The sequence below is a fragment of the Falco cherrug genome, chromosome 6 (assembly GCF_023634085.1).
Source record: "Falco cherrug isolate bFalChe1 chromosome 6, bFalChe1.pri, whole genome shotgun sequence".
Taxonomy (NCBI): domain Eukaryota; kingdom Metazoa; phylum Chordata; class Aves; order Falconiformes; family Falconidae; genus Falco; species Falco cherrug.
This window is the reverse complement of record NC_073702.1, coordinates 64,416,946-64,440,510: the sequence shown is the minus strand read 5'-3', so window position 1 is coordinate 64,440,510 and position 23,565 is coordinate 64,416,946. Positions and strand designations below refer to the sequence as shown.

The 23,565-nt window shown below is 38.4% G+C and overlaps 1 protein-coding gene and 1 long non-coding RNA gene across 6 annotated transcripts in view; one reads left to right on the top strand and one right to left on the bottom strand.

The window, feature by feature from the left end:
• Window positions 1–23,565, top strand: part of LOC114017675 (uncharacterized) — a 34,504-nt gene that overhangs the window by 4,788 nt on the left and 6,151 nt on the right. For 2 of the 5 annotated variants that reach the window (XR_008732759.1, XR_008732762.1), the window contains 2 exons: window positions 2,698–2,769; window positions 4,037–4,245. This is a non-coding gene — a long non-coding RNA (uncharacterized LOC114017675). Of the gene's footprint in view, window positions 1–2,697; window positions 2,770–4,036; window positions 4,246–8,681; window positions 8,870–23,565 lie in introns of those variants that run through there. The other 3 variants (XR_003562861.2, XR_008732760.1, XR_008732761.1) reach the window with 2 other exon arrangements.
• The window catches only part of LAMA4 (laminin subunit alpha 4), a 104,753-nt gene continuing 82,321 nt past the window's right edge, over window positions 1,134–23,565 (bottom strand). Inside the window, exons 24-38 of the mRNA XM_055713664.1 lie at window positions 22,153–22,284; window positions 21,378–21,520; window positions 17,875–18,010; window positions 16,598–16,735; window positions 14,936–15,069; window positions 13,451–13,615; window positions 12,606–12,759; window positions 11,696–11,889; window positions 9,920–10,109; window positions 8,901–9,056; window positions 7,948–8,107; window positions 6,797–6,927; window positions 4,252–4,345; window positions 3,148–3,267; window positions 1,134–1,672 (exon numbers count right to left, since the gene is read on the bottom strand). Of these exons, the coding sequence (XP_055569639.1) occupies window positions 1,527–1,672; window positions 3,148–3,267; window positions 4,252–4,345; window positions 6,797–6,927; window positions 7,948–8,107; window positions 8,901–9,056; window positions 9,920–10,109; window positions 11,696–11,889; window positions 12,606–12,759; window positions 13,451–13,615; window positions 14,936–15,069; window positions 16,598–16,735; window positions 17,875–18,010; window positions 21,378–21,520; window positions 22,153–22,284 (2,193 nt within the window). The 3' untranslated portion in view covers window positions 1,134–1,526. The remainder of the gene's footprint in view (window positions 1,673–3,147; window positions 3,268–4,251; window positions 4,346–6,796; window positions 6,928–7,947; window positions 8,108–8,900; window positions 9,057–9,919; window positions 10,110–11,695; window positions 11,890–12,605; window positions 12,760–13,450; window positions 13,616–14,935; window positions 15,070–16,597; window positions 16,736–17,874; window positions 18,011–21,377; window positions 21,521–22,152; window positions 22,285–23,565) is intronic.

The window sequence follows — 23,565 nt, the reverse complement described above, 5'->3', positions numbered from 1 at the left end:
GCTGCCGGAGTTCCTGTGCCAGCGTGTCCAGAACTTATAGTTCTTTATCCAGAGTAAGCCAAGACCACTTCAGTCTGTCAGAACTTTTTTCCTACTGGGAGGGTAGTAGGGAAGCTACTGATTAGTGCTTACACCTGTATTTTATTCTGGTGATTCCTCCAGCTGACAATAGATTAAAGAACTTTGGAATCCAGTTGTCACTTGTGTGTTTTCCAGATGAGCTCCTATTAATTTTTAATCTGTAGGGTGTTTTGCTTTTCATACTTTACAGCTTTGCAGCTGGTCGTGTTTTGAGTTGGTTCCAACAATAATTTGCCCAGCAATCATGGATCTTTCTGTTAACAGTAGTTTATTATTTAAAGAAGAAACCTAAATGGCTTTGATGCCTGGTAGGTTATCACTAAAGAGACTCTTGCAAGTGACTCGTGTCTGATGCTCAAGCCTGCTGTGAGCTAAAGCCTAGTATTAACTTCCATCTGCCTTCTATGGTTTTAACATAGTTCAGATTTGCAGCCCTTTGCCTTTTGTTTGCATCTTCACGTTTCACACCCAGTTCCTCTGCAGCAGCATATCTTCCAGCATATATTCCACAGGAGTATATCCCTAATTTGAGGAATAATGCAGTAAACTGAAGTCCTGCAGCATTCTCACAAGGAGGTGATGATTTTGTGTGATAAGGGATTTGCCTGAAACTGTGACTATGATTCTGCTTTCTGTGCTTTGTGTTTACTTCTGTTATATTAGCGCAAAGGAGATCACAATGGGATTGTGTATTTAGTGCTGTTTGTATGGAAGTGCATTTAAAAAGAAAAAAACTTGAAATTTTGAATTTTGCCTCACCTCTCCCTTCTTACGTAAGGCAAGTATTGGTCTAAAATTACCTAGCTTAGGTAAATGATCAGTTATATAAAGTGTCTGTCTTAAAAGATACACATCCTCTCTTCACTTTGTGCTAGAACATGTCCATGAAGTCTAGAAGTAGAATAAAAATTTTAGGTTTTAATTGTCCGTAAGCTTACCTAATTATTATGCTCTCTGTCCCCCATTTTGATTGGGGAATGTATAAATGAGTTGAATGGAAAATTAAAGAAAAAAAATCTTTGAACACAGTTATTTTTGATGTAAGTCTACTATCTAGTTTTATTCTTTAATGTGCATTAGCAGATCTTTTCCTGTGAAACAAAGGGTGACCTAAGGTGAGGATCTATCTTGAAAGTAACATATTTAATATCATTTTCATTTCTTTTATAATCCCACATTTTCATGTAACAGACTGGCCACACATACACTATAAGAAATGGTAAAGCTCACTCTTGTGGTATAGTAAGAGAAGTGCAGAAAGCAACAGCCCTTTATTCTTCAGTGATTTTTGTGTGCATATAAACATTAGAAGTGACCCTTAAACATACTGCTTTCTGTAGATGGATCCTTGATATTTTCATTATTCTCTCAATGAACATCGTTTCTTTTGTTCTGTTTTTCTTTCTGTGGTCTAAGGAACTTTACAGTGTTGATGCAGTGCACTATCAGGCTGCTGGACAGGTATTGATGCTTACAGCACCGCTAACCAAAGCTGCTTTACTAAAACTCACTGGTTTTTCATCAATCATGAAGTTACGAATGCAGCCAGTGAAGGAGTTGCGTGTAGTCAGGCTGGATGTTAACAGAGATTCTGGAAGAAGCAGATGAAAAAAAAATAAATTAGAGCTCATGATGACCTAAATAATAAGTGTAGTGGCAGAATCTTTTCAATTTGCTACTAACTGCAGCTCTGCTGAATCTTCTGTGGGTATTCTAAAATATCTGGCCTACTGCCAGTGTCCTAGAGGCCATTAGAGTAAGCTGGGGAGTTACCTACATTTATCTAAAACTCTTGATACTACATAGTCAATAGAGGCCCAGTCTTGCATTTTTTGACAACTGCATTTACTTTTAAGTAATAGAGCAGATGAATCCCAAGGTGTGTGTTTCTAATTTCTGTTACCATTACATGTATTGTCATCTATGTCTGATTTGTTAGTTTGCATTTAGTTTACTATATTTACATGGTATTAGTTAGTATTGTATCTTGTTTGTTGTCATGAAGTTCTTTGTAAAATTTTTCTATGTGCCAGGGTGATAAAAGCATTATAAAGCCAATGCATGGCATTGCTTTAGCATTCTATAATTAATGCAGAAATAGAAGGCTTTATTATGAAGCAGAACAGCATTTGCAATTACCACTTCATATTACCTCTCTGGGAAGAGTTCTGCCCTAATAAAATTCCAGTTTGGATTTAAAGAGTGAACAGGCATCTGCACATAGATTTTATCATTCCCTTTGGGCTCATTTTTCCTCCTGGTAGTGGGGGATGCATGAGAACATCATGCACTCAAGCCACTAATCCAAGATAAGAAGTATAATAGATGTTGTAGTTAGAGCTGTTCATGATTGACGTGCAAGGCACAGAGAAATAATGCTGCATGTTTTCAGTGAGAAATGTACAGGAGATGACTTAAAAATTGAATCACGTAGTGTTGATTACAGTTTGTATATGAACCCCAACAGAGTAACTCTTGTCTGCTGAATAAGGGAAATAAACGTAGTAATCTAGGCCCACGCTACACAGATGGTCTGTGAGTCACAAATTCACATTAGCAGACATCTGTGCAATAGAAATCACTAGACAGAAAAAGAATCTTCACGTTTTGTCTTAGGTTCAAAGATGCCATTTCTTGAAGAAGAGGAAAGAAGACTACCAGCAACAGAACCTTGAGACTTCAGTTACAGTAAGTTTCCAATCCCATGAATAAATAAACAAATAAATAAATAAACTTACTTCTTAAAACCCAGTAAGCCCATACTGGAAAATAAAAAGGAAAAAAGAGCTTTTTTTTTTTTTACCTAGCGGGCTGACTTATCTGTTGAGTCCATACCTGACCCTCCAGCCACTGTAAGTGTTTTAATGTCAGCGAAGCAGCATTTTTTTTCTTTGATAACTTGAGTCAGAACATTTCTGATCAGCTCTTGAGCCTTTGAGTTTTATCACGTTACTCACACGAGGTACATTTTGTTCTTTTTTGCAATGAAAACTCAGTCTCTATGCTTCCTCTGGAAACCATGTTAAAATTTGAGAACAATGTACCACAAAGCTGCCAAAAACTTACCTGGTACACCTCCGATAAACACGGGCTCCCTGTGGTCAATTGCCTTTGGATTTAGTGGCCCTACCACATGGTTGACTTCAGAGTCTACATCCAGCTGCACCACATTAGCATCTCTAATAACTGAAAGGAGAAGGAACAGGGATTAAGAAGATTGTAAGAAGTAGCACATGAGTTTTCTGTGACAGGAGTTATCTGTTTGAGCTGTGTCGTTTGATTTAGTGTTTGCTAGACTGGGTGTAAGCCATCAGTGGCAGCCTGTGGGCAGATCCTGGTACAGAGCAGGGCCAATGGAAGATACACTGTGGGAGCAAGGGTGCTCTGGAGTGGGGCTCTTGATTGCTGGCAGCTGTGTCGAGGCTGCAGGGTATGAGCATACAATGGCATGTCTTGGAAAAACTGCCAGATCATTCCCAGTAAGGGATGTGCTAGAATGCAGTGAGGTTTCCGTTTCCTCCTTGCTTATGTGTCTGTGTTCCCTTCAGGAGGAAACCAGAATGTGTAGGGAAAGGGTGCATACTCAGATCTCTTTTGGATGTGACATGGGAGGTATTCCAAGTCAGCATATAGACAGGAAGGTAAGGGAGTTCAAAGAACCTGAGGTTTAGAAGTACTTTTTGACTTTCAAATCCAGGAAAGAAGGATGGATGTCTGGCACAGAAGCAAAATCCTGACTTGCACAGATATCTCTCTGTGCAAGGCAGGGGCTCACCAGATGTTCTTATTTGACCTTTAAGGGCAGCATATACTTGTACTTACTACATTCTACCAACCTAATTGGGAAAAGAAGAATATAATCTGGTATACAGCTTAGGAAATGTTGCCAGCATTTCAGCTAGGCTGTCTTGTGTTCCTTGAACAAGGCACTTCCATATTTGCTTGTTCTTTGTAGAAATTTGTGCTTGTCCTTCCTGGAGGCTCTACAGTTCCTACGTCTGAGAGAAGAGTATAACTGTGTCTTTCACACAAACTTGTGTCTTGACAGATGAAAAGGAAGAACTGAAAGTATGACCCCATTCCCAGTGCACTAGCCTATGGAGATGGATATCTGGGGAGGGAGAACTGGGTTCTGTCACCTTACTTAGGGGATGATCTTGTTTTACTGACCTGCAATTCGGTGCCATCTGCCGTCACAGAGACTCTGTTTCAGTGTCACTGAAGTTGAAAAATCCCTGATTCCATTATTCAGTTTCACAGTAACCTGGGGGAAATAATGTAGTCATCACTGAAAACCTCCTCCTGTTCTCTTTTTTTCCTTCTGTTGTAATAATGCTGTATTCCCCACTCAAAACATATCTAGTATGTAAATGAATGAAAAACATAATTTCATTAAATTCTTTAAAATAAAGCACCTTTCTAATTCTTAGATTTAGGGTTTTGTTTTATTTATTTATTTATTTATTTTTAGATTCAACAGTTCTGCAACATTTCTGATTTGAACTCAAGGAAGAGTTCAAAAAATTAAAAAAGAGCAGCTAATTTCACTCAGATTTTCTAGTACTGCTACTATGTAATTTCCTGTGTGGTAAATTAGTGTTTAAATTAGTAAATCAGATGATGTTTTGGCATCTTACTAGCCACTTAATAAGGAAAACAGCCACGAAACTCCCAAGTATAAACAAACAGGCAGTTTCTGAGGAAACAATAGGTGGGGAACTTAAGAATGAATTTTAAATTACTTGTTCAAGCTTACCAGCAAATCTCTAGCAGGCCTAGAAAGTGAGTCTAATTTTAAATTTTGCACCTCTGCTTTAGGTACATGGGTTAGTATTTTTCTGCATGGAAATATTACAGCGGCAGCAGAGTGGTGTTGTGTCCCTGTTGCAGGGCACAAGATTCCCAATGGTGGTTGCCAGAGAACTCCAAGTACTGAGTCCAACCATTCAAGCTTTTCAAATGGCTAAGCTGTCCCTGATAATACTGACACCTTGTTGACTGAAAATGTTGCAAGAAAACAACGTATATTTAGTTGTAGAGGATCTCTGTTTCAAGATAGCTGTATCTAAGAGACTTCTAAATTTTTTTTTCCACAAGAGCACCAGCAAACAAAAATGAAATGATCCTCACTTTCTCTTGTAGCCACCCTTGGACAAAATACATGGAAGCAATTAAAACAAATTCAGAATTGTGAGAGAAAGTGGCTTCTTAATAAATTACCTAGACAAGCTGTACTAATAGAGATGCATACATTTAAAAAAAAAATAAAGGTGCTGATTGTTCTTATTTGTTCAGCAGAAGTGTTTTCACAAAACTGGTCTTTGGTAATACATTCAAAGAGAGCAGATAGTTAATATTAAGAAGGACAGATTCTTGCTATGAAATGACAAGTAGGGAAGAGCTGCTTTTTCAGGGTGAATTTTGTTTGTGAATTGCATATATATTATACAGGAAGTGAGGTTTGAAGCAGTAGGTGAGGCAATATCTTTTGTTAGACCAACTGATGCAGTTGGAAAACCAGACAAATTTCTGGGCATGCAAACCTTCCATCAGATCACTATATAAGTGCTAGACTAGGTGTATGTAGATGCAGCTTTTAAGGCAGCATCATACACAGCAATGCAATGTGCTTTAAGAAGTTCTTTGTTAATTCACCAAGGACTAGCTACAGCTGTAAGAATGGGCTTTATGTTACCGAATCAGTTGTCAAAGTTAGGTGCCTAACTGAAGCACCTGTTGGTCTCTGTATAGTCGATATAGAAAAATATATTCTCTGAATGACAGCTCATTTAGTCATCTATATTATACACCTGCTTTAGGATAGGATGAATCACCAGGTTAAAACTGTCCATTTGGTCACTCTCCTGTAGGTTCCTGTTCTTATAAGAGAGGTGACAGCATGTTTCCTCAGGTGTTGCATTTCTAATTGAGGTACAGCCAGCCTCACTTAAATACCCTTCCACTTTGGTTGATAGTTAGATACTAGGCAGTGCATAAAGAATACCTACACTGTTTAGCCTCTGGACTATGCCCTGAGTTTCTTTTTTGCAAAAAGAAAAAAAAAATCCCCTGCTTTAAACCTTTGCTTGCTTTGTCCACTTAGACTGCAACTTGTTACTGTATGTATGTATGCAACACAGAGCACGAAGAGATCCAGATTTTAGCGATGAACATAATAAAAAAACAGCAACAGCAACAACTATCTGGTAAGTTCATTTCAAACCTCTCTCTTTCAATTGACAGCCTTACAAAAATCCAGAGGCTCTAAAAACCAGATGAACTTTCCCTTTCCCTTGCTCTGACTATCACACATATATATGTTAAAGGAAGAAGGGACTAAGCACAACTCAGACTTCTCTTTTAACAAATAAGAAATAAAAATTCATCAACAGTTACCTTACTTGTAACTGTTATACATTTTTAATGTGTGGGTGAAAGAGCAGCACCAAAGAGTCGGTGCTCCACTTTTCAACTGCTCACTAAGTATTTATAGTTGGTATCAGTAAAGTGATCTGATTTTTTTCTTGGGTGTTATTTTTTGTATTTTAAAATAAATACCAGGATTGCCTAATCTAAGCATTTAATATATTTTAGGAGAGAAACAATAATCAATTAATGGCAAATTTGTAAGGAAAAAAGCTGCATATAGCAGAGCCCAAGTAGGTAGTAGAGGAACTGGTCAAAAGCAGTGGAGGAGACGTGACCTTCATTATACCTGTCCATTTCTCATGTGCATATTCAAGTACTCTCCATTCACGCTGTGACCATGCAGTAGAATTCCTGAGCTGCTTCGGGGACGTATTTCAAAAACAACTTCAAATTTCAGGCCTAAACTGAAGGATTCATCTGTGAGGTAAAAAGAATAACATTCTTTTTGTACTTAGTGATGAAATTGGACATTTATTCAAAGTCAAAATAGAAGTTCAAAGCCTAGAGTGGAACTTACTTGTCATGTCTTTAAAACTATTGAAATGTGCCAGTACACAATACTTGAAGAGATAGCATGGTGTGCTGTCAGTGACTCATTTCAACTTTTGTTTTGTTTATGTTTTTTTGGAGTACTAATAAAGGTTTCTGTATTTCTCTAATTATTTTTAAAAAAGTATTTTGTTTAAAAATATTTCTTAGCAACGAAATTGACAGCAGAAAGTAAATTATCTGTATTTTTTGGCAGTTTCTTTTTGTGCAATTTGCTAGACATTCAGCAGTCTTTCTACAATGAGTACGAGTTCACTTGAGCTTTGATGATTTAGAATAAACTCCCTTTTTCAATCTGGGGACAGGCCAGGGAGCAAATTAGAAACACCATCTTAATTCTTCATTGTGTTGCCAATGAGTAGGGTTGTGCAGTTTCCCTTCCTGTTCAGATCAGAGCCTATGTCATAAGAAGATCCTCATAAAACGCTTCCTGGAACACAGCAGGCCTAAATGATAGAGAAGATGTGTTCTGTCATGCTGTTCATTATCAACACATGCAGAAAGCCTTTCCTTAGAATTTTTTAATTTCATGTTGTTTTATTAATTAAAAAACTAAAAGATGACCATTTGCTGGTGTACTTGGTCTTGACCACATTGACTTCTATATGTCTATGATAATGTTTACCATATTATAACCTGTTCTCTTGTGAAATTGTTTTAATTATTTGAAATACCTACACAGACATATATTTATATAACGACTTGTTAAGTTTCATGGTGACATTGTGACCTGTCAAGTTCAGGTGCTTACCACAATAATGATCTGTATCTAACAATCCTTACAGCTCACAGCCTCAGAAATTACCACACCATTTAGTGAAATATGCCATTCTGAAGCACAGTGAATACTACAGTATTAAGGGATACATTTGTTTAGTAGTGTATTACCAAGGACAACATATCCTCCTTCTGATGAGAAGTATGTTCCTGCTTCTGATGGCCCTTCAAAGCAAGGTGTTACACTAAATGTCTGCGAAGCTGAAGCAATTGATCTTCCATTGAGCTGTAAATTGCTGAGACAACCACTAAAGCTGTAGACAGAGTTAATCTGAGGGGGGAAAAAAGCATGATTAATAGATAAACTGCTTATGGCAGGAAGTAAACTCTTCTGTCCTTATTTGTACTTGTTTATGAGCTGTAAGGCTGTGATTGTATGGTGCATCAGTTCTGAATTAAAGAACAGTTTCCAAGAGATGCAGGACAGATGCTTCTCATAGCCTCTCATGTCTGTCTGATGATTTCAAGGTACCTCCGGCTTGTGTTGTTTCTCAAACAATCCTCAACCATGAGAAACAAAGAGCAACTAGAGTATACATACCTCTTACCCTCAGGGCAAGACAGGGGTCTGGTTTTTCTGAGTAGCGCATCTATCTTGTTAGGCACATAACATTAAAGATTAGTTTTGTTCATTTTTGCTTTAACACTGCTTTCTATATACCTCAGTACCAAGATGTAGAGCAGAATCCTGACTTCTAGGTACTGTCTTAAAACAGAGGTACTAAGACAACACTAAAATCTCTCTGAAACTCATCTATATCTCAGACCTTAGGGCGCAACTGATCTCACCTATTTTACCTGTCTCATCTAAGCCTGGATGTCACTAGGATTTCTCTCTTTCTTAGGGACCACTGGCTTTACAGTTGCTGCTAAAAGTCTATGGGAGTCCAGCCCAGCTACTGCCAGCCCAGTCCTGCAGGAGCTTTGCTATGTACTTGAACTGAGCTCCTCGGTGTGCTGAGGATTCAGATCATAATACGCTTTTGCCTGAACTCATCCCTACAGCCAGCTTTTGCATTAGCTGTACATAGAGGTATGGATAATTTAACAGATGTCTGCTTTACCTGTATATTTTTTACAGCTTTTCCGGGAGCTACACCCCCAATATAGAGTGGTTCAGTGGCTTGCCAGGTATTAGCATTACCGCCGAAAGATTCTTCCAGTACTCGGAGACCATCAATTATCAAGCGACCAATATTTTTGCCTCTAATAAATATCACCTAGAAAAGGAGGAAAAAAAATTGGAAGATTACTTTTATCTGTTGAGGGAACTCTCCTGTGCAGTGGAAGAAGATAGAAAGTTTGAGAAGAAAAGCTTGAGAGTGATACTCTATAAGCCTGTTTTATTAACTGCCAATATTCTTTGCTGGACAACCCTCTTTTCACATTCATGTAAAGACTAGATAGTGAAACTGCCGTCTTTCTTACATTTTGGTGTACAAGACAGAGGTGATCAAGGTGTCACAAGGTCTACTGAGATCTGCCCATCTTATATTTGTGTATATGATTCGTTGCTACAGTGCTATCAGTTAGCATTTTCATGGTCTTCACCAGTTTCATGGTCTGGATTCCTCCAGCCTGCTTTAAACACTTGAAGTGCCCAAGTTAGGAGCCTAGTAACTGTAGACTTCTTCTGTAGTCAGTGTTCAGAGAGGTACCTACAGAGAGAAATTCATCTTGACCCCCCAAATTGTCTTTTCATTTTCATAGACCACAGAGGGAGCCTAAGAGAGCTGTGCTTCTTGCTTAGGCACTTCAAAGAAATTTCCTGAACAAAACTGTCCTAGTCCTTCCTTTCCTAGATAACTTAATTGCCTCACTGTTCTACTAGATTCCATCACTTCTGCTCAGCTGTTACTATTGAGAATTTCTGGATTTTTATAACTGACTCACTTTCCTATCCCTAGTTAATGACTTGATAAAACGCCACGTGGAAAATTTAAAAATAGCGGCAGAAGTTTCTCAACATACAGATGCAATTATGAACACATGAATGAAAACTTCCTGAGCTGTCACGTCAGCAGTGTCTTTACTACAGCCTTCATAGCACGTGCCATCATAATGATTGCTTTCTTTTACTTACGTTGTGCCAAAGGCCATCATTGTATTTCTCTTGGCTCTTAATCCTTATCTTCTGGTGACCAGCATTAAACATAAAAATGAGTCGGCCATGAGCCACAAAAAGGGCCATGAAATTGGTCTCCTTTTCATCCGAGACGTAGAAAATCATTCCATGAGATGAGTGAGTTTTCAGACTGATAGAGAACTCAGCTCTGGCACATAAAAACACAATATTAAAGTTAGAGCAGATATAATTGACTTAAATCAAACTGCAGGCAGAGGAAGACACAGATTTTCCTTTTATCCAAAGGATTACATGTCTTCTTTGTAGAAGTGGTGTTTCTGAGAACAATTCTTTACTGTTTTTTTGGAGTAGAAGTCAAAGTTGGAGAAGAAGCTGCCTTGCAATGAGCTTGTTTTAAAAAATTAAAAACTATGTAGTGGATAAAATCAATACAGACCACCAATAACTGACACTATATACACTAAATTTCTATCCCTGTTGGACAGCAGTGTTGGGGGACTTTTTAACTCTGATGGCATGGAGGCCTGACAGTTCACAAATCTTTACTGTTATTCCAGACTCACTGCTAAGGTTCTCCTTCCTTGTAGTTTCTTGTGAAGTCCAAGACAGTTTGACAACTTATACTGACTTGGTTTGACACCATCAACAATGCAGATTTCTTGAGTGATTGGTATTACTACTTTGGGTATAAAAAAATGGCAAAGCCGTACTGGTGTAGGATGGTGCCAGAACTGATTACTTTTGCTTCTCATGTCAGGTGACTAGCCTAGCTTCCATTCTTCATATGCCTGAAGGATCTGTATGTTCCCCATTGCATGTGTGAGTACATTCCACACACACTTAGGCCCTTGCCAATATCAGTTTTTTTAAACCATCACAAGTCATTGGTTTTTTAAGGTGCGCATTACAATGATGAAGCTGTAATAACTGTTGTAAAACAAATACGTCTTTTAGGGATGAAGAGACATACTAGAGTTTTGGTTTTCCTTCTTCATATAAGCACCATCAGGACTGCCCTAAATAAAACACTACTGAATTAAAATGAACATAATGCTTTTTTTATTTAAGTCAGGAAATAGCACTTTTTTTTTCTGAGTTACTTGTCTGGTATGCTTCCAGGAAGTACTGTGTTGTTGAATTTACAGTCTTTCATGGAAAATATTAAACCAAAATTCCTTGTTGGTCATAACACACCATATGGCATATTCTGTGGGAGCCTGAAAAATAAATGTCTACAATATCAGGACTCATTATTAATTACTTGAATTTCCATTATTGGAAATAATGGAATTTGGATTGGACATGTTTTTCATAGCTTTATGTCCTACTGCACTGTGTAGATTCCTAACCATTAAACAGCTGACAAGGTCCACTCAACACATAACTGCTTCATTTCTTGGTGAACTGTCATGTTCTTTCCCAGCTCTGCTCTAATGCCATTGCTTCTTGTGTAAAGAGACTGATGGTGTATTGCTTGCATGGAACTAACATCCTCGTAGTCTTCATACAAATAGGCAAGGAGACACATTTTATTAATATATAGAGCAGATGAAGACTCCACAAGAGAGATATAATTGAAAACACATTCTATTTATTGCTCTTACTCAATTGAAACACCTTTTAAGATATCTTAACAACATGCTTTATACAAAAAATGCCCTAAGATATAGAGGAAAAAGCCATGGTAACAGCAGAAATGTGTCCCTTTTTTTATTTGAAATTCATCTTTCTCCTCCCCAGTATATATAAATTTTATTTCTAAGGTCCCCTTACCTTTGACTGAAATCCATTGGTATGTGATGAAATTCCTGACGGCTGTTTGCTGTTCCTCCAAACTGATATGCATGTTTGGTTGCCTTGGGATTCATGGGCAAGTGGCACTGAGGGTCTTTTTGCATATTCACTTCTTCATACAGTTTTTTGAGGCCAGTGGAAGGCTGTGAAATCTTGTCTTTATCTCTTCCCACCTTCATAGAAAGAGAACCATTAACCAGAAATTTTAACTAAGATTGGACATAATAAAATAACAGTATAATTTATATATAAGCTAGTATTATATTTTTTCCTTACAAAAATACCAGGAGTGGTTCCAACTCAAATTTTCCTTGAACAGATCTACTATAGATGCTAATTTAAGGCAGAAGGAGGGATAAACAGAATACTTGTGAAGCTAACATAATTACAATTAAATTCTTTTGCAGTTTTCCTAATCAAATCTTTTCCTCTCTGCTTTTGATGATATTGGTTATACTATAGGCGTAAGAGGACATGCTTGGACTACGAGTTCTGCATGCTGAAAGAAGGTTTTTTTCACATTTCTATTAATGCATGCTAATTGTGCCCAGTAGAGAGAGTCACACAGAGGTAGCTGAGAACAGCTTATTTCCTTTAGGATGTAGATGAAATAAAGAAGGCTTGTTTGTGCAGTACATTTTTGAAGGTGTCATAAATTTTGTTTTACAGTTCTATCAAGAGGGAATGATGCAAGTGTATGCCAGATAGGTTGGGGCAGGGCAGTCATTTGCAGCAGTAGAATATGTAAAGGAACAGGATCCTTTGCTTCATATATCTGAAATAGTCTTCATGTGGTACATCTTAGTTCCATGATTTGGAGAATTGTGAACCATGGCACAGTATGTATCAGCTTTGGAAAAAGGATGATAGCGGGGCAATTGTAGCAAACCTTTTTATTACGGTTTCCTTTGGCTTTTGAGGAGTTTTTTCCTTTCTTATGGAGAAGAGCAAGTGGAGGAGATTCAACAGGGCATCCATACAAAGAGGTCTGAACTTTCTCAGAGTACTGCTGGAAATCTTCTACTTCAACCTCTCGATCCAACCTGTGTTTCAAAGAGGGAATAACAAGAACAGCTTTTTTCCAAGAGTTGGAATTGTCTTAATAAAAATCAAAGAATTTTACATTTATGGTTTAAATTATATTTGGATGGGATTTTTCATTCTAGGATTGTGGAAAAAAGTACTGATTTATCAGTCAATGTCTGGCAAATGCCAGCAGCCTATGCTACCTCTGCCTGTTATATCCATGCCTGCATAAACAGAGAGGATCGATCTGCAGCATCAAATTCACTTTGAAATCTTCTATATAAGAACATTTCATAGAGCAATTAAGATCAGTGAATTCCGACCATTTTCACATGGCCAAACTCCTAACTTCCCCAGCTTCTGTGAGATTCCTTAATATAATTTTGTTTCAAAGGCAGAGCTGAAAGCTACATAGTATAAATGTAAATTACAGCTATGCAAATTATACATTGCACCAGCAGCATTAGCAATGCAGTACTGAAAGCTGATTTACATCAAGTTATTCCCACTTTAACGATATCTTAACCTAGCAAGTCTGTGCCAACAGATTCCATGGCAAATAAAGCAAGAAACTTATTCACACATACTGTCTAGCTTCACAAATGAGACAGAGATTTTTATTGTGACAATAAATCAGTTCTTTTGAGCTACTATTTGAGCTGTCAGGCAGTGACTGTCTGGTAATGTGTTTGGGAGGATGCTACGCACCTAGTAAAGTAAGCATTGCTTATGCAGCCAGTGAAGTTGGCTTGCTGTGTTCTGAGGGGAGAGCCACCAAAATAAAACTTCCTGATGCTGTCCGGGCTTTTCCCTGCTCTGTCTTTTGCTGGGTTCTTCTTGCTTTGTTTCTTGTCATCAATAGTCAGCTCATACCTGCAAAGGCAAAGCATGCATTTTCTAAGCTAGTTTCAGAAATGTCAATGCCAGTGGTTAGAGAGCATATTACATGCACCCAAAATACCCTGCTTAGTATGCATCACTGAATGGTAGTGCCCAAAGTCATGAGAAGACCTTCTCGCTTTCAGCTATGCAACAAGTATCTGTGCAATAACCCACTGGCAAAGTTGAGTCGAGAGGCCCATGGATTTCATAATATCCTGGGGTTAATTGTGAAGTCCAAAAAAATACAGGCCACCCAGTGAAGACAGATAAACTAAGGGATTGCTACTAAATGGATGGAGCCACCATTTGGGTAAAATGAGATCTAAGCACATGCTAATCTTCTTTATGCCCCTGTCCCTTTTTCCTTTTTCATTACAGTACATTGATGTTTGAGCTTCTACAATGTTTTTGACCTGATCATACCATGCAAGACATTAATTGCTTCAGAAGTCAGGAAAGATCCTATTGCTTTAATGAGAAACGGAGTATAACTAAAACATTAGACACTGATTTTGTTTGGCAAGTTCAGAATTCAGCACACTGAGGGAAACATGACGGTCCCCAAGCCTATTCCAAGGCACCTTTTCACACCTTCAGCTTTTCAAACTGTGTTTCTTGGATGTCAGAAGTCATAGGTACAAATCTCCATTTCCATTAGAAAGCAGAATGACCTGGTTGTATCTGCATAGGCAAGATTCTTGAAGAAAGATGCTTTGATTATTTGACCTTCTAAGAAATTTTTAAACATCAAAACCAACGGTAAAACATATCAGTGAAACAATGCTTTCACTTTTTTAAGAAGGAAATAGAGAGACTTACTCCCTACGGCGGTATTTAGTCTTACATTTGGGTCTGTCAGAGCTAAAAATATTTTGAACGTGATCCACTGTATATATCCCAAATGAATGCTTTTTGTTAAGATGCCTCAATTACTTCAGGGTTTGTTGATTTGGGATTGCTTTAACAAATCAGCACAATCAATCCTACTGAAAAATGGATCTCATGCTAGTCTTAAATTATATTAAACTGTGTTCATAGCTGAGGACAAGAAAGGAACAAGCTTTTAGAAAAACTATTATTTTAGCTTTACTAAAAATTCCCAACATCTCATGCTCAGGGCAATCTGGCCAGTTTTCAATCATACAGATTTTTGTCTTTGTATTTTTTTAACTGAATTGATCAGTTAAAAAAACAACTTAACCCCCCCCCCACTTAAAACATAATTTGAAAGTGGATATTAAATGACAATGTGCTTTACAAGAAAAGTTTATGTTCCAAAGCTAGGGGATAAAAGTTGCTAGACAGCTTTACCTTTCTGGGGTGACAGAAGTAATGATGAAATGGTTTTTTCCATCATTGTAATTTCTGTCTGGTGTTTGAATTTTGGTTCCACTTGCATTTAAAACCACAGCACCTCTGTCCATAGAGATCGATAACACATCTGACTGAAATACAGACAAAAACATCTTCATAATCAAGTGTAATACAGAAAAATTAACAGTTCTGTGCATTTCCCTGTTCTATTTATTTTCCTTTCTGCTGTTTTCCCCATTTTGTGCCTTATTTGCAGTAAGATATAGTGGGAAGCAAAACAGGAGATGATCTCATTAGAACTGACATTCTTGTTGTTTTTTAAGCCTGAATTTTGGGAATTCTGCTGCTTATTGTGTCTCATGTATCTGTCACATGAGCGCCTTCCATCTAGCACGGATGTATGATGTTTACATTTCATATGTGTTTCTGGTACCCCTGATACTGTATAGAGCAGCTGTTACTCCAAGATTCCTGCTGTCAGAAGACCAATAGATTTTTTTCTTTTCCTAATTCCCTCTGATCAGACCTGTTCAATCACTCAAAATTATCTCAGAGGTAAGATCTGCTATCTGGGTCAGGCATACAGGATCACTGTGCCACATAGCAGGAATATTGTCTGTTCCATTAGAGCAAGCACTGCCACTGTGCACTCGTAGGAATTATCCTGTTGCATTCTGTCAAGTGCTAAATAGTTGAACCTCCGTTTGTTAAGTAGGGCACTTGGCATCTCCTAGGATTAGAGCTTTTGAGTTAAAACCAGAAGTGGTGTGTGTAAGGCCTCATTTATGCAAACGATGTGGGTAACTGACGTGGTTACTGATTTCAATTTAAGGTAATACTCCACGCTGTAAAGTGTAAAAGTTCAGGAGTGGTTATCAGTGTCATACAGCCTTCCCTGCTGCACTGCTGATGATCTTCTGCAAGTATGGCAGAACAGACATTTGGGGGTGGTTGCAAATGTTCTGTCATCTGAGCTCATGTTTGCTGCAGATGTCAGTCTGAGCCTGCAGGATCTCAGAATCGCTCTGGCTCACACATTTTGGGAGTGCAAGTCCATATTTCTGCCCATGTCACACGTCTGAGGGGGCATTTAGAGCAGCCTGGCTTCCCATAGCGGCAAGGAGCTGTTCTCAAGTGCAACTTTTCCCAGTCACACATGGAAGTCTGAGCACCATCTGGGAATATAGGCAGCTTTCTGACTGATTCCTGTCAACTCAGCAATGCTCAAAATACTCTCCCACAAATTCAAACAAACTTTGTCTTTGCTTCTGGAGGATTGTCTCTGGATGGAAAATGTCAGGTCCTCGATATTATTTGTACTTTGGTAGCACCTACAGGTCCAAATAGGGATTGCAGTGCCGCTGAGCACAGCACATTTTGTCTTAAGGATTTTACTGAGCACAACTGGATGCATGTTAATTCTAGGCATATGACCAAATTATCTTCTTATCATCAAAATAACATCTAAGCATTGCTGGTTTTCATCTGTAGATCAAATGCAAACTCTGACAATGAGGTCATCAATGAATGCTTCTATATTGCAGACTGGTTTCTTTATTATGAAATCACGAAGCGAGAAATTGCATTTCCCCCCTAGTACTCTCCTGGGAAACAGTGCAAGGATAAAATAAAACAAACTGTAAATAAAGATATACTCACTCCTTCAGAATAGTAAAACAGCAGCCCATTGGGCTGCAATGTCCGGAAATTAAAGCCTCCTTCAAATTCACTAAAGAGGGACACTTTGTGGCTTGATGCAATGAAGCTCTCTCCATTGAAATATGCTTTGCGGGACATCTGTGTATTAAATAAAACAAAATTGCAAGTAAAGCTCAGAAAACATTCAAATCATAAAAAGAATGAGGCTATTTCTTTTTGTTTAAACTATGCAACCAGTTCATTTCTATAAAACCTTTGGTCTTTCCTGCATGCTTAATTTATGTAGGCTTAATTTATATAGGCTTTCCCTCGCATGCTGTGAAAATCTTAAGAAAGTATAGCTATTTTAGGCAGTGCAAATCAAGTTGTTATCACTGTCCTGGGATTCTTGGCCTCATCCTAAGTCTGCTGATGTTAGCGAGCATGAAGACTGGAAGCGGAGGGGGCTCAAGCCCCTGTCTGAGCCGTATGGCGCTGAGTCACCATCCCACCATGTGATATAGTAGCTTGTGTGCTGCACTGAGTGCTGGGGTGGGGCGGTGGACGTGGTGGTAAATAACCCTCTGAGTCTCAGGAGTAAAGCTGGTGCTGAGGTAGAACAAATTGCAGTTAGCTTCGTTGTTGACAGGATGAGATTGTGTAATGAGTTCCACAGGTGGTGGACTCCATTTTCACAGGTTTTTTTTTTGGTTTATCCACAGCATGGCTTTGGATAGACATGGTCATAGGAGGAAGACCACAAACACTGGTTAGATTTACCAGCCTTGCATTGTAATGGACAAATGATGAATGATGCAAGGGGTCACAAACAAAATGGCAATTTTCTGTGTTAATGCTGGGGGAATTGGTTTGTGTATTACGGGAGAAGAGCTGCCCTGTCTTAAGGGGAGAAGTAATTTGAAGGGTGAATATCTTCCTGTCTTTTTTATTTCATACGTCTGTATTAGGATGCATATGAGGACAATTGTTGTTTCTTTAAGAAAAAGCAAATTACATTAGAATAGTTCCTTTCAGAATACAACACACTATTTCAGAACCAGCTTTCATGTTGCAGTCTCACTTATTATAATATCAAGTAAAACAACTTGTGTTTAATTCAGGGTGGAAATTGGGTCAGCAGAGCTAACACACACATACAGCACCCCTGCCAGTCAATGAGTGCATCATCATTCCCTTGGTTGAAGATTTTATTTCCATTGTTTGGAGTAAAACTTAAGCCCACAGCTGTATCCAATGCCAAAATATTGTTGTTATCTCACAAATGATGTTATGCTTACCAGTGAATCCTCTGGGCACCCATAGCTGATTCCCAGGGTTCCTGGTTCTTCTAACAAGTTGAAATCCTTCTTTTGGAACTGGAAGCCCTTCATGCAGCCTTTAAAGCCAATAGTTCCTGCCAGATGTGAGCTAATGCTGTTGGGAAACATTGCCAAACAAGCTGCAGTTAGATAGCTCTTGCCTTTCTGAACAGACTTTTTTTTGCCAAGATGTTCTAAAAAACTTGGAAAAGCCTCAATCATTTGCCTCACTAGTGCCCAATTCCTGCACCTTTATGTAAAACAACTAATTAACCACATCATATGTTTTGAAAAGTGAAGATACACCAGTTGTAATAAATGTTATGAGGAGAAATAATGAGAGTTCAGAGGGGAGATCCATATACAGTAACTTTAAAAAGCTAAAAATAGCTGCTGAAATGAAAAGACTTATTTTAAAATGTATTTCTACCCACTTATAGTGAAAATCAATGGATTTCTATCTCCATTTTGTATGATTTTAGAAAAGTTCTGTTTTAGTTTCCCTGTCTTCCTTTTACTAGCAAGTTCCATTCTTGCCTTTGCAAGCAAATGGGTCTCTATTTCTTAACAAACAGTTGTGACACAGGTCAGGGAAGTATTCTGATTACTGAAGAGTGGATTTACATAATTGTAAATGAGAGCAGTAGGTGGGCTTCCAAGATCCTTTGAATGTCAGATTTGAGGTAGATACAGCACCGCAGCGTATCCCAGCAGCTCCTACTCACTGCTCTTAAGTTTTTCAACTCCACCCTTTACCAAGATACCACCACATTATGGCACAGGGCAAATATAATTTGAATTTATCCTCACAATACTCAAGGTACATGAAGAAGTAGTAATCTGCCTAAAGTCACAGAGTGTCTGTGACAGTGCAAGGAAATGACTGGGTACTAGTCCAGGAGATAACTAGGGAACAAATACACTGAAGAAGTCAACGTGAAATCCAGAATTTTGACCTGGCTACCTATAAATGGTCTTTGTTCTTTTGGCAGGATGTGCTTTAGTAGTGGGATTCTTCTCACCTCACATGAGATGATACTGACAGTGTTGACAACTGCTTCTGCACTAGCTGTTTATGAATTATTGTATGGTAGACATTGGAAACATGACGGATGAAGCAGTCTCTGGAAATACTTGCGTTTCTACGTTGGCTAAAATGGACCATCAGGCGAAGTAGTGCAGATGTGCATTTACATGTCTGAAATAAGGCGAGAGGCCTTAATCTGCTCCTCAGTGATATCAGCAGAAAGGCAAAACTGACAGGAAGGCTCCAGCCATCCTCATTGGGATTTGGATTGAAGTGTGGGGTATCAGTCAACCAGTTCAAACTCTATCCTGATTGACCATGTGACTGGCTGGATGCCACAAATATGCCTGTCTGGTAAATACCATTAACTTCACATTTTCAAGGAGCAGCAGGACCTATAGAAGATAGGCTTTAACCTAAGGAAAGGCATCTGAGTTTTTTTCTTAACTGTTACCAGCACCCAGTCCTCCTAGCTTTCCTTAGCTTTCTGCTAGACCACTAAAAGAAGTGGTACTTCTAGATTCACTTTTTAGGGAAAAAAGGCAATTGACAGAGGAAAGTGCTGTTGAAGTGAATGAAAATACGCTGCTTTGAAAGAATATTAAATTCCTTCTCTAAGACTAGAGCTAGTTTCCCTCCCTGCTGCTGCCCTCCAACGTCAGTTAACTGTAAGTCTGTCTAGCAAAAGGAAGCATAAATATCAGTACTAGGTAGTAGTAATAGAGAGACAGTACTAGATCATCAGTAGATGATACAATTCTAATACTGACTTGCGGTCCTGATGACAATGGAATGATTTCACATTTGGACTGTACTTTTTGCTGTCTGCCCTTGTCATGAGAACTGAAGCTGAGTACAGTATCAAAGGTGTAGTTTTGCTTAGATAATTTCTGTATGCATTTTTCAATATTATAATTGATCATATTTTTACAATGTCTATGGATTTTTTCTGATACAACTTGTTTATTGAGATGCTATTTTTCTGCTTTGACAGTACCTTCCAGGTGTTTAGCAGAATAACCACAACTCTGGACATCATTGATGTGATTCATCTCGTGTCTTACACTTGTGAACAAGTCTCATCTGCCATTGAGCTGCTCAGTTGCCTAGATTTCTAGGTCCTTCTGGGCTTTTTGCGTGTTCTCTAGGCTTGATTAACCAAAGTAATTTTCACCATCCTGTCATACTTTGTTTCTAGATCTGATGTATTTAATACCAGCCCTAAGAGAGATCCCTTGGGCATGTACTGTAGACTTTTGATGCTGTGAAAATTGAAGAGTTACTACTATGTCCTATTTTCTCTTTCCCAGATACTTTCTAATCCACTGCAGCTTTTCCCCTCTCCACCTCACTAGTTTCCTTAATAGCCCCTTATGATAGACATTTGTAAAGAACTATTTGAAAGGCCAGATAAATTATATACTCTGTTTCTCCCTTGCCACCCATTTTGTTTGCATGTTCAGATAATTACATGGGATTTGAAAGGCATCGGTTTTCTTTACATGAAGTTTGTCCCTATCTTAAAAGCTTAATCTGTAAGTATTTTTTAACTCAGACATTATTTATCAATTCAAGAGTATGCTGACAACAAAATAAGGTTTCAGGAGATTTACCACTAATTCCTAGAAACTATTGCACAACATTTGCTGTCTTCCCCCCCCCTTTTTTTTTTACATAGAGGATATTTTAAAGAGAGGTGGTATTTCTATTAGCAGTTGTTACACTTGAAACAGCAGCTGGAGCCCTTCTGAAAATGCTGGCCTTGCTGTCTGGCCTGGGGAATGAATATTGCGTGTCAGAAGGGTGTACCCTTCTTCAAGCAGCCAGTCTGCTCTCCCAGAGCATGACCCTGGTCCGGCAGATTCCCACTGCAGGAAATGAGTGTTACACAGTCTACTGAGATTAAATTTGGCTTCTGTCAAATGGTACGATGGGAAAATGAGACTTTTTCTTTTCTTCCCACGCCTATGCAGAGCCAGCTGACTTGGGTCTAGAAAGAACCTGAGATGGATCAGAACTGAAGAGCATATTAGGAAAAAAAAATGTTTACATTTCAAAATGCAGGTTTTTTTAAAGGGTCTTGATCCTTCAGCTCATGCATTGCTATTTTACAAAGATCATATTTTGCAGAGCAAGGAGGTAGCAATTCTGTACGTTTTATATTTATAATTAAGTGTTCTTTGAAAATGCCCTTCTGTTTTAAGAAGACAACAGTTTCTGTCACCCCTACTAAAACTAGACCAGTTTCAGCAGAATTGTACCTGTGCTGGATCAAGCCTAATCCTTGGTACTTCAGAGCTCTGAGAGACTTAGAGGAGTGTCTGAGTGTTTTATGTAAGGTGTTGAGGCTGGGAAAAATGTTTTATTGTAAGCCCTTCAGCATAGGTCCATGCAACATAACTTATATATGGTGATTACTTGAAGATCAACGCTTGAATCCCGGTTGTAAACCAACCTGGAGTGCAAGATCTCAGCAGGTGCTCCTCCAATGTAAATGTCCGTGAATGGCATTGCTGTTCTTTCATTGTCTACACTTTTTATATGCCGCCTGTCTACTACCAAGATCATCTTCTTAGAATTGTGATATATAATAGAAATCTGAAAAGAAAAATGTGTGCTTAGAAGTGTCCACTATGATATCTTTTATAAGTTGTCATGGTGATTTTGCAAAAATTGATTACATCTTTTTATCTTTTTGTTTGTAAGTTCCCCCCATTTATCAAAAAAGTTGCTTGTAAATCAGAAGAAGCTGACAATGAGTACTAGTAGGGAGCATATTTTAATGTCACAATTTCTCTGATGACTGAAACCCCAGGCTATTTCACTTATGAATAAATCCACATGAAAATAGCCGATGTCAAATTCTACACTGCAGCAAACACACAAACTCTATTAACTTCAGAGTGCTTTCTTGATTTATCCAAGAAGTTAGGGCATACTTCGTAAAAAACTTATTTCATTGTCAAAGCATAAAAGGCTTAGTTGTGCTCTGCGTAAAAATGTTGAATGATACTGTAATTTTAGTTGTGGATCTGGAATCAGACTTCGAATTTACATCAAGTAAATGGCAAGAGAATTAACCTGCTAAGGGGGATTTGCTACTGTCACTACTACACTGGCTTAAAGCAAATTCTCTTAAGCCAAGTGCAAGCAGATATTTTAGATCTGCCAAAGTCACAGTGCTGCTGGGATAGTTGGTTGTATGTCTGTGATTGTAACTGCATCTCTACCTCATGAAATTTAGCGTCGTTAATCTGAGCCTTCTTCATGGAGTCCTCTAGCAGTACAGGGCCAGTGCTGAAGCCAAAGTCATAGCGGAGGTACAAGAAACCATTGTGCATCTCTAGACTGAAGAACATACTCTGTATAAAACAAAACAACAGTCAGAAAAGCACTATGATTGTGACAGTAATTAAAAAAAAATAAGTGTTATGAGAGTGTCTGGCATTGTAAAAAACATTCTGGGAAAAGGTATTTTTATTTGCAAAACTATAAAAAGTTTCTGGATTATTTTTATATATATAATATACATGTATATGTACACATGCACTTATCTGAAGATTTGGTGAACTGTTTACCTGTAGGAATAGTATATGATAGCACAGTAATGTCAATATTTTTTACCAGTAAAGTTTCCCTAATGCAAACACATGAATTTATTGTCAAAATAATACCACGTGCCCCAAATGAAAGATGTTATACTGGTAAAAGCAATGTTGTGCTAGAATGGTTGTATCTGCATTAGCAGCTTCTGTCACAATGCCTGTGATAGCTTAAGGTTGTATCTTTTCACAGCTTTGATCAGCACTGATGTATTTACTGAAGGCTGAACAACAGCTTGAGTGTATTTACTGTGTATTTGGTTTCTGGATTTCCTGACTCTTCCTGCTTCATGGTTTGGCTTCTGTTCTATGGCTGGGTGACCTAAACTTTATAAACAGGAGCTTTACTTTAGAAAATCTTCAGGGAGTGCTTGAAATGAAGATCTGTACCGTAGGATTAGCCTTGTTCCAAGACAACATGAAGCAGAAAGGACAGTTTACAGCAACTGTGCATCTGGGTTAATTCTAATGTTTGCTTTCTCTCCTAGTATTCATGCTGCTGTTCATGCTGCTGTTCCCATGCCTAATGAAAACATGGGAGCAATCGTTCTGAAAAAGCTACTGCAGGCCAAGAACTGCTGTCTCTGACACAAATGAGCCCACCTTTGGAAGCTATTACTTAAAGTAGCAAAAGTAGGTTTTAATCCAACACTTTTAAATGAAGCTGCAGCTTGGGTTTGTTTTGAACAGCTTAAACTTGAAAATGAGACAGGGATTACGTTCAGAATATTTGTGAGCTGTCTTTGCGGAACTGAATAATGGACTGGTTTATGCAGTCTTTCTGAAAGTGCCTGTGAGCAGGCACGGTCTTCCACAGCTAACATCCCAGTTGATACCAGTTTCCACCATAATGCACAAAATGCATACATTTCTGACAAACCTCTGGGTGGTTTTGTTTGGAAGAAAAATGACTGATCTGCAATAGAGACTGTTAAACTTTTAACATCAGTTGCTTAGTCCAAAACCTCCTAACCTCCTAGGAGTGAAGGTAGCATGCTATGCTGCAAATTGCCCCCTACAACTCTGCTCTGCAAGTTACCC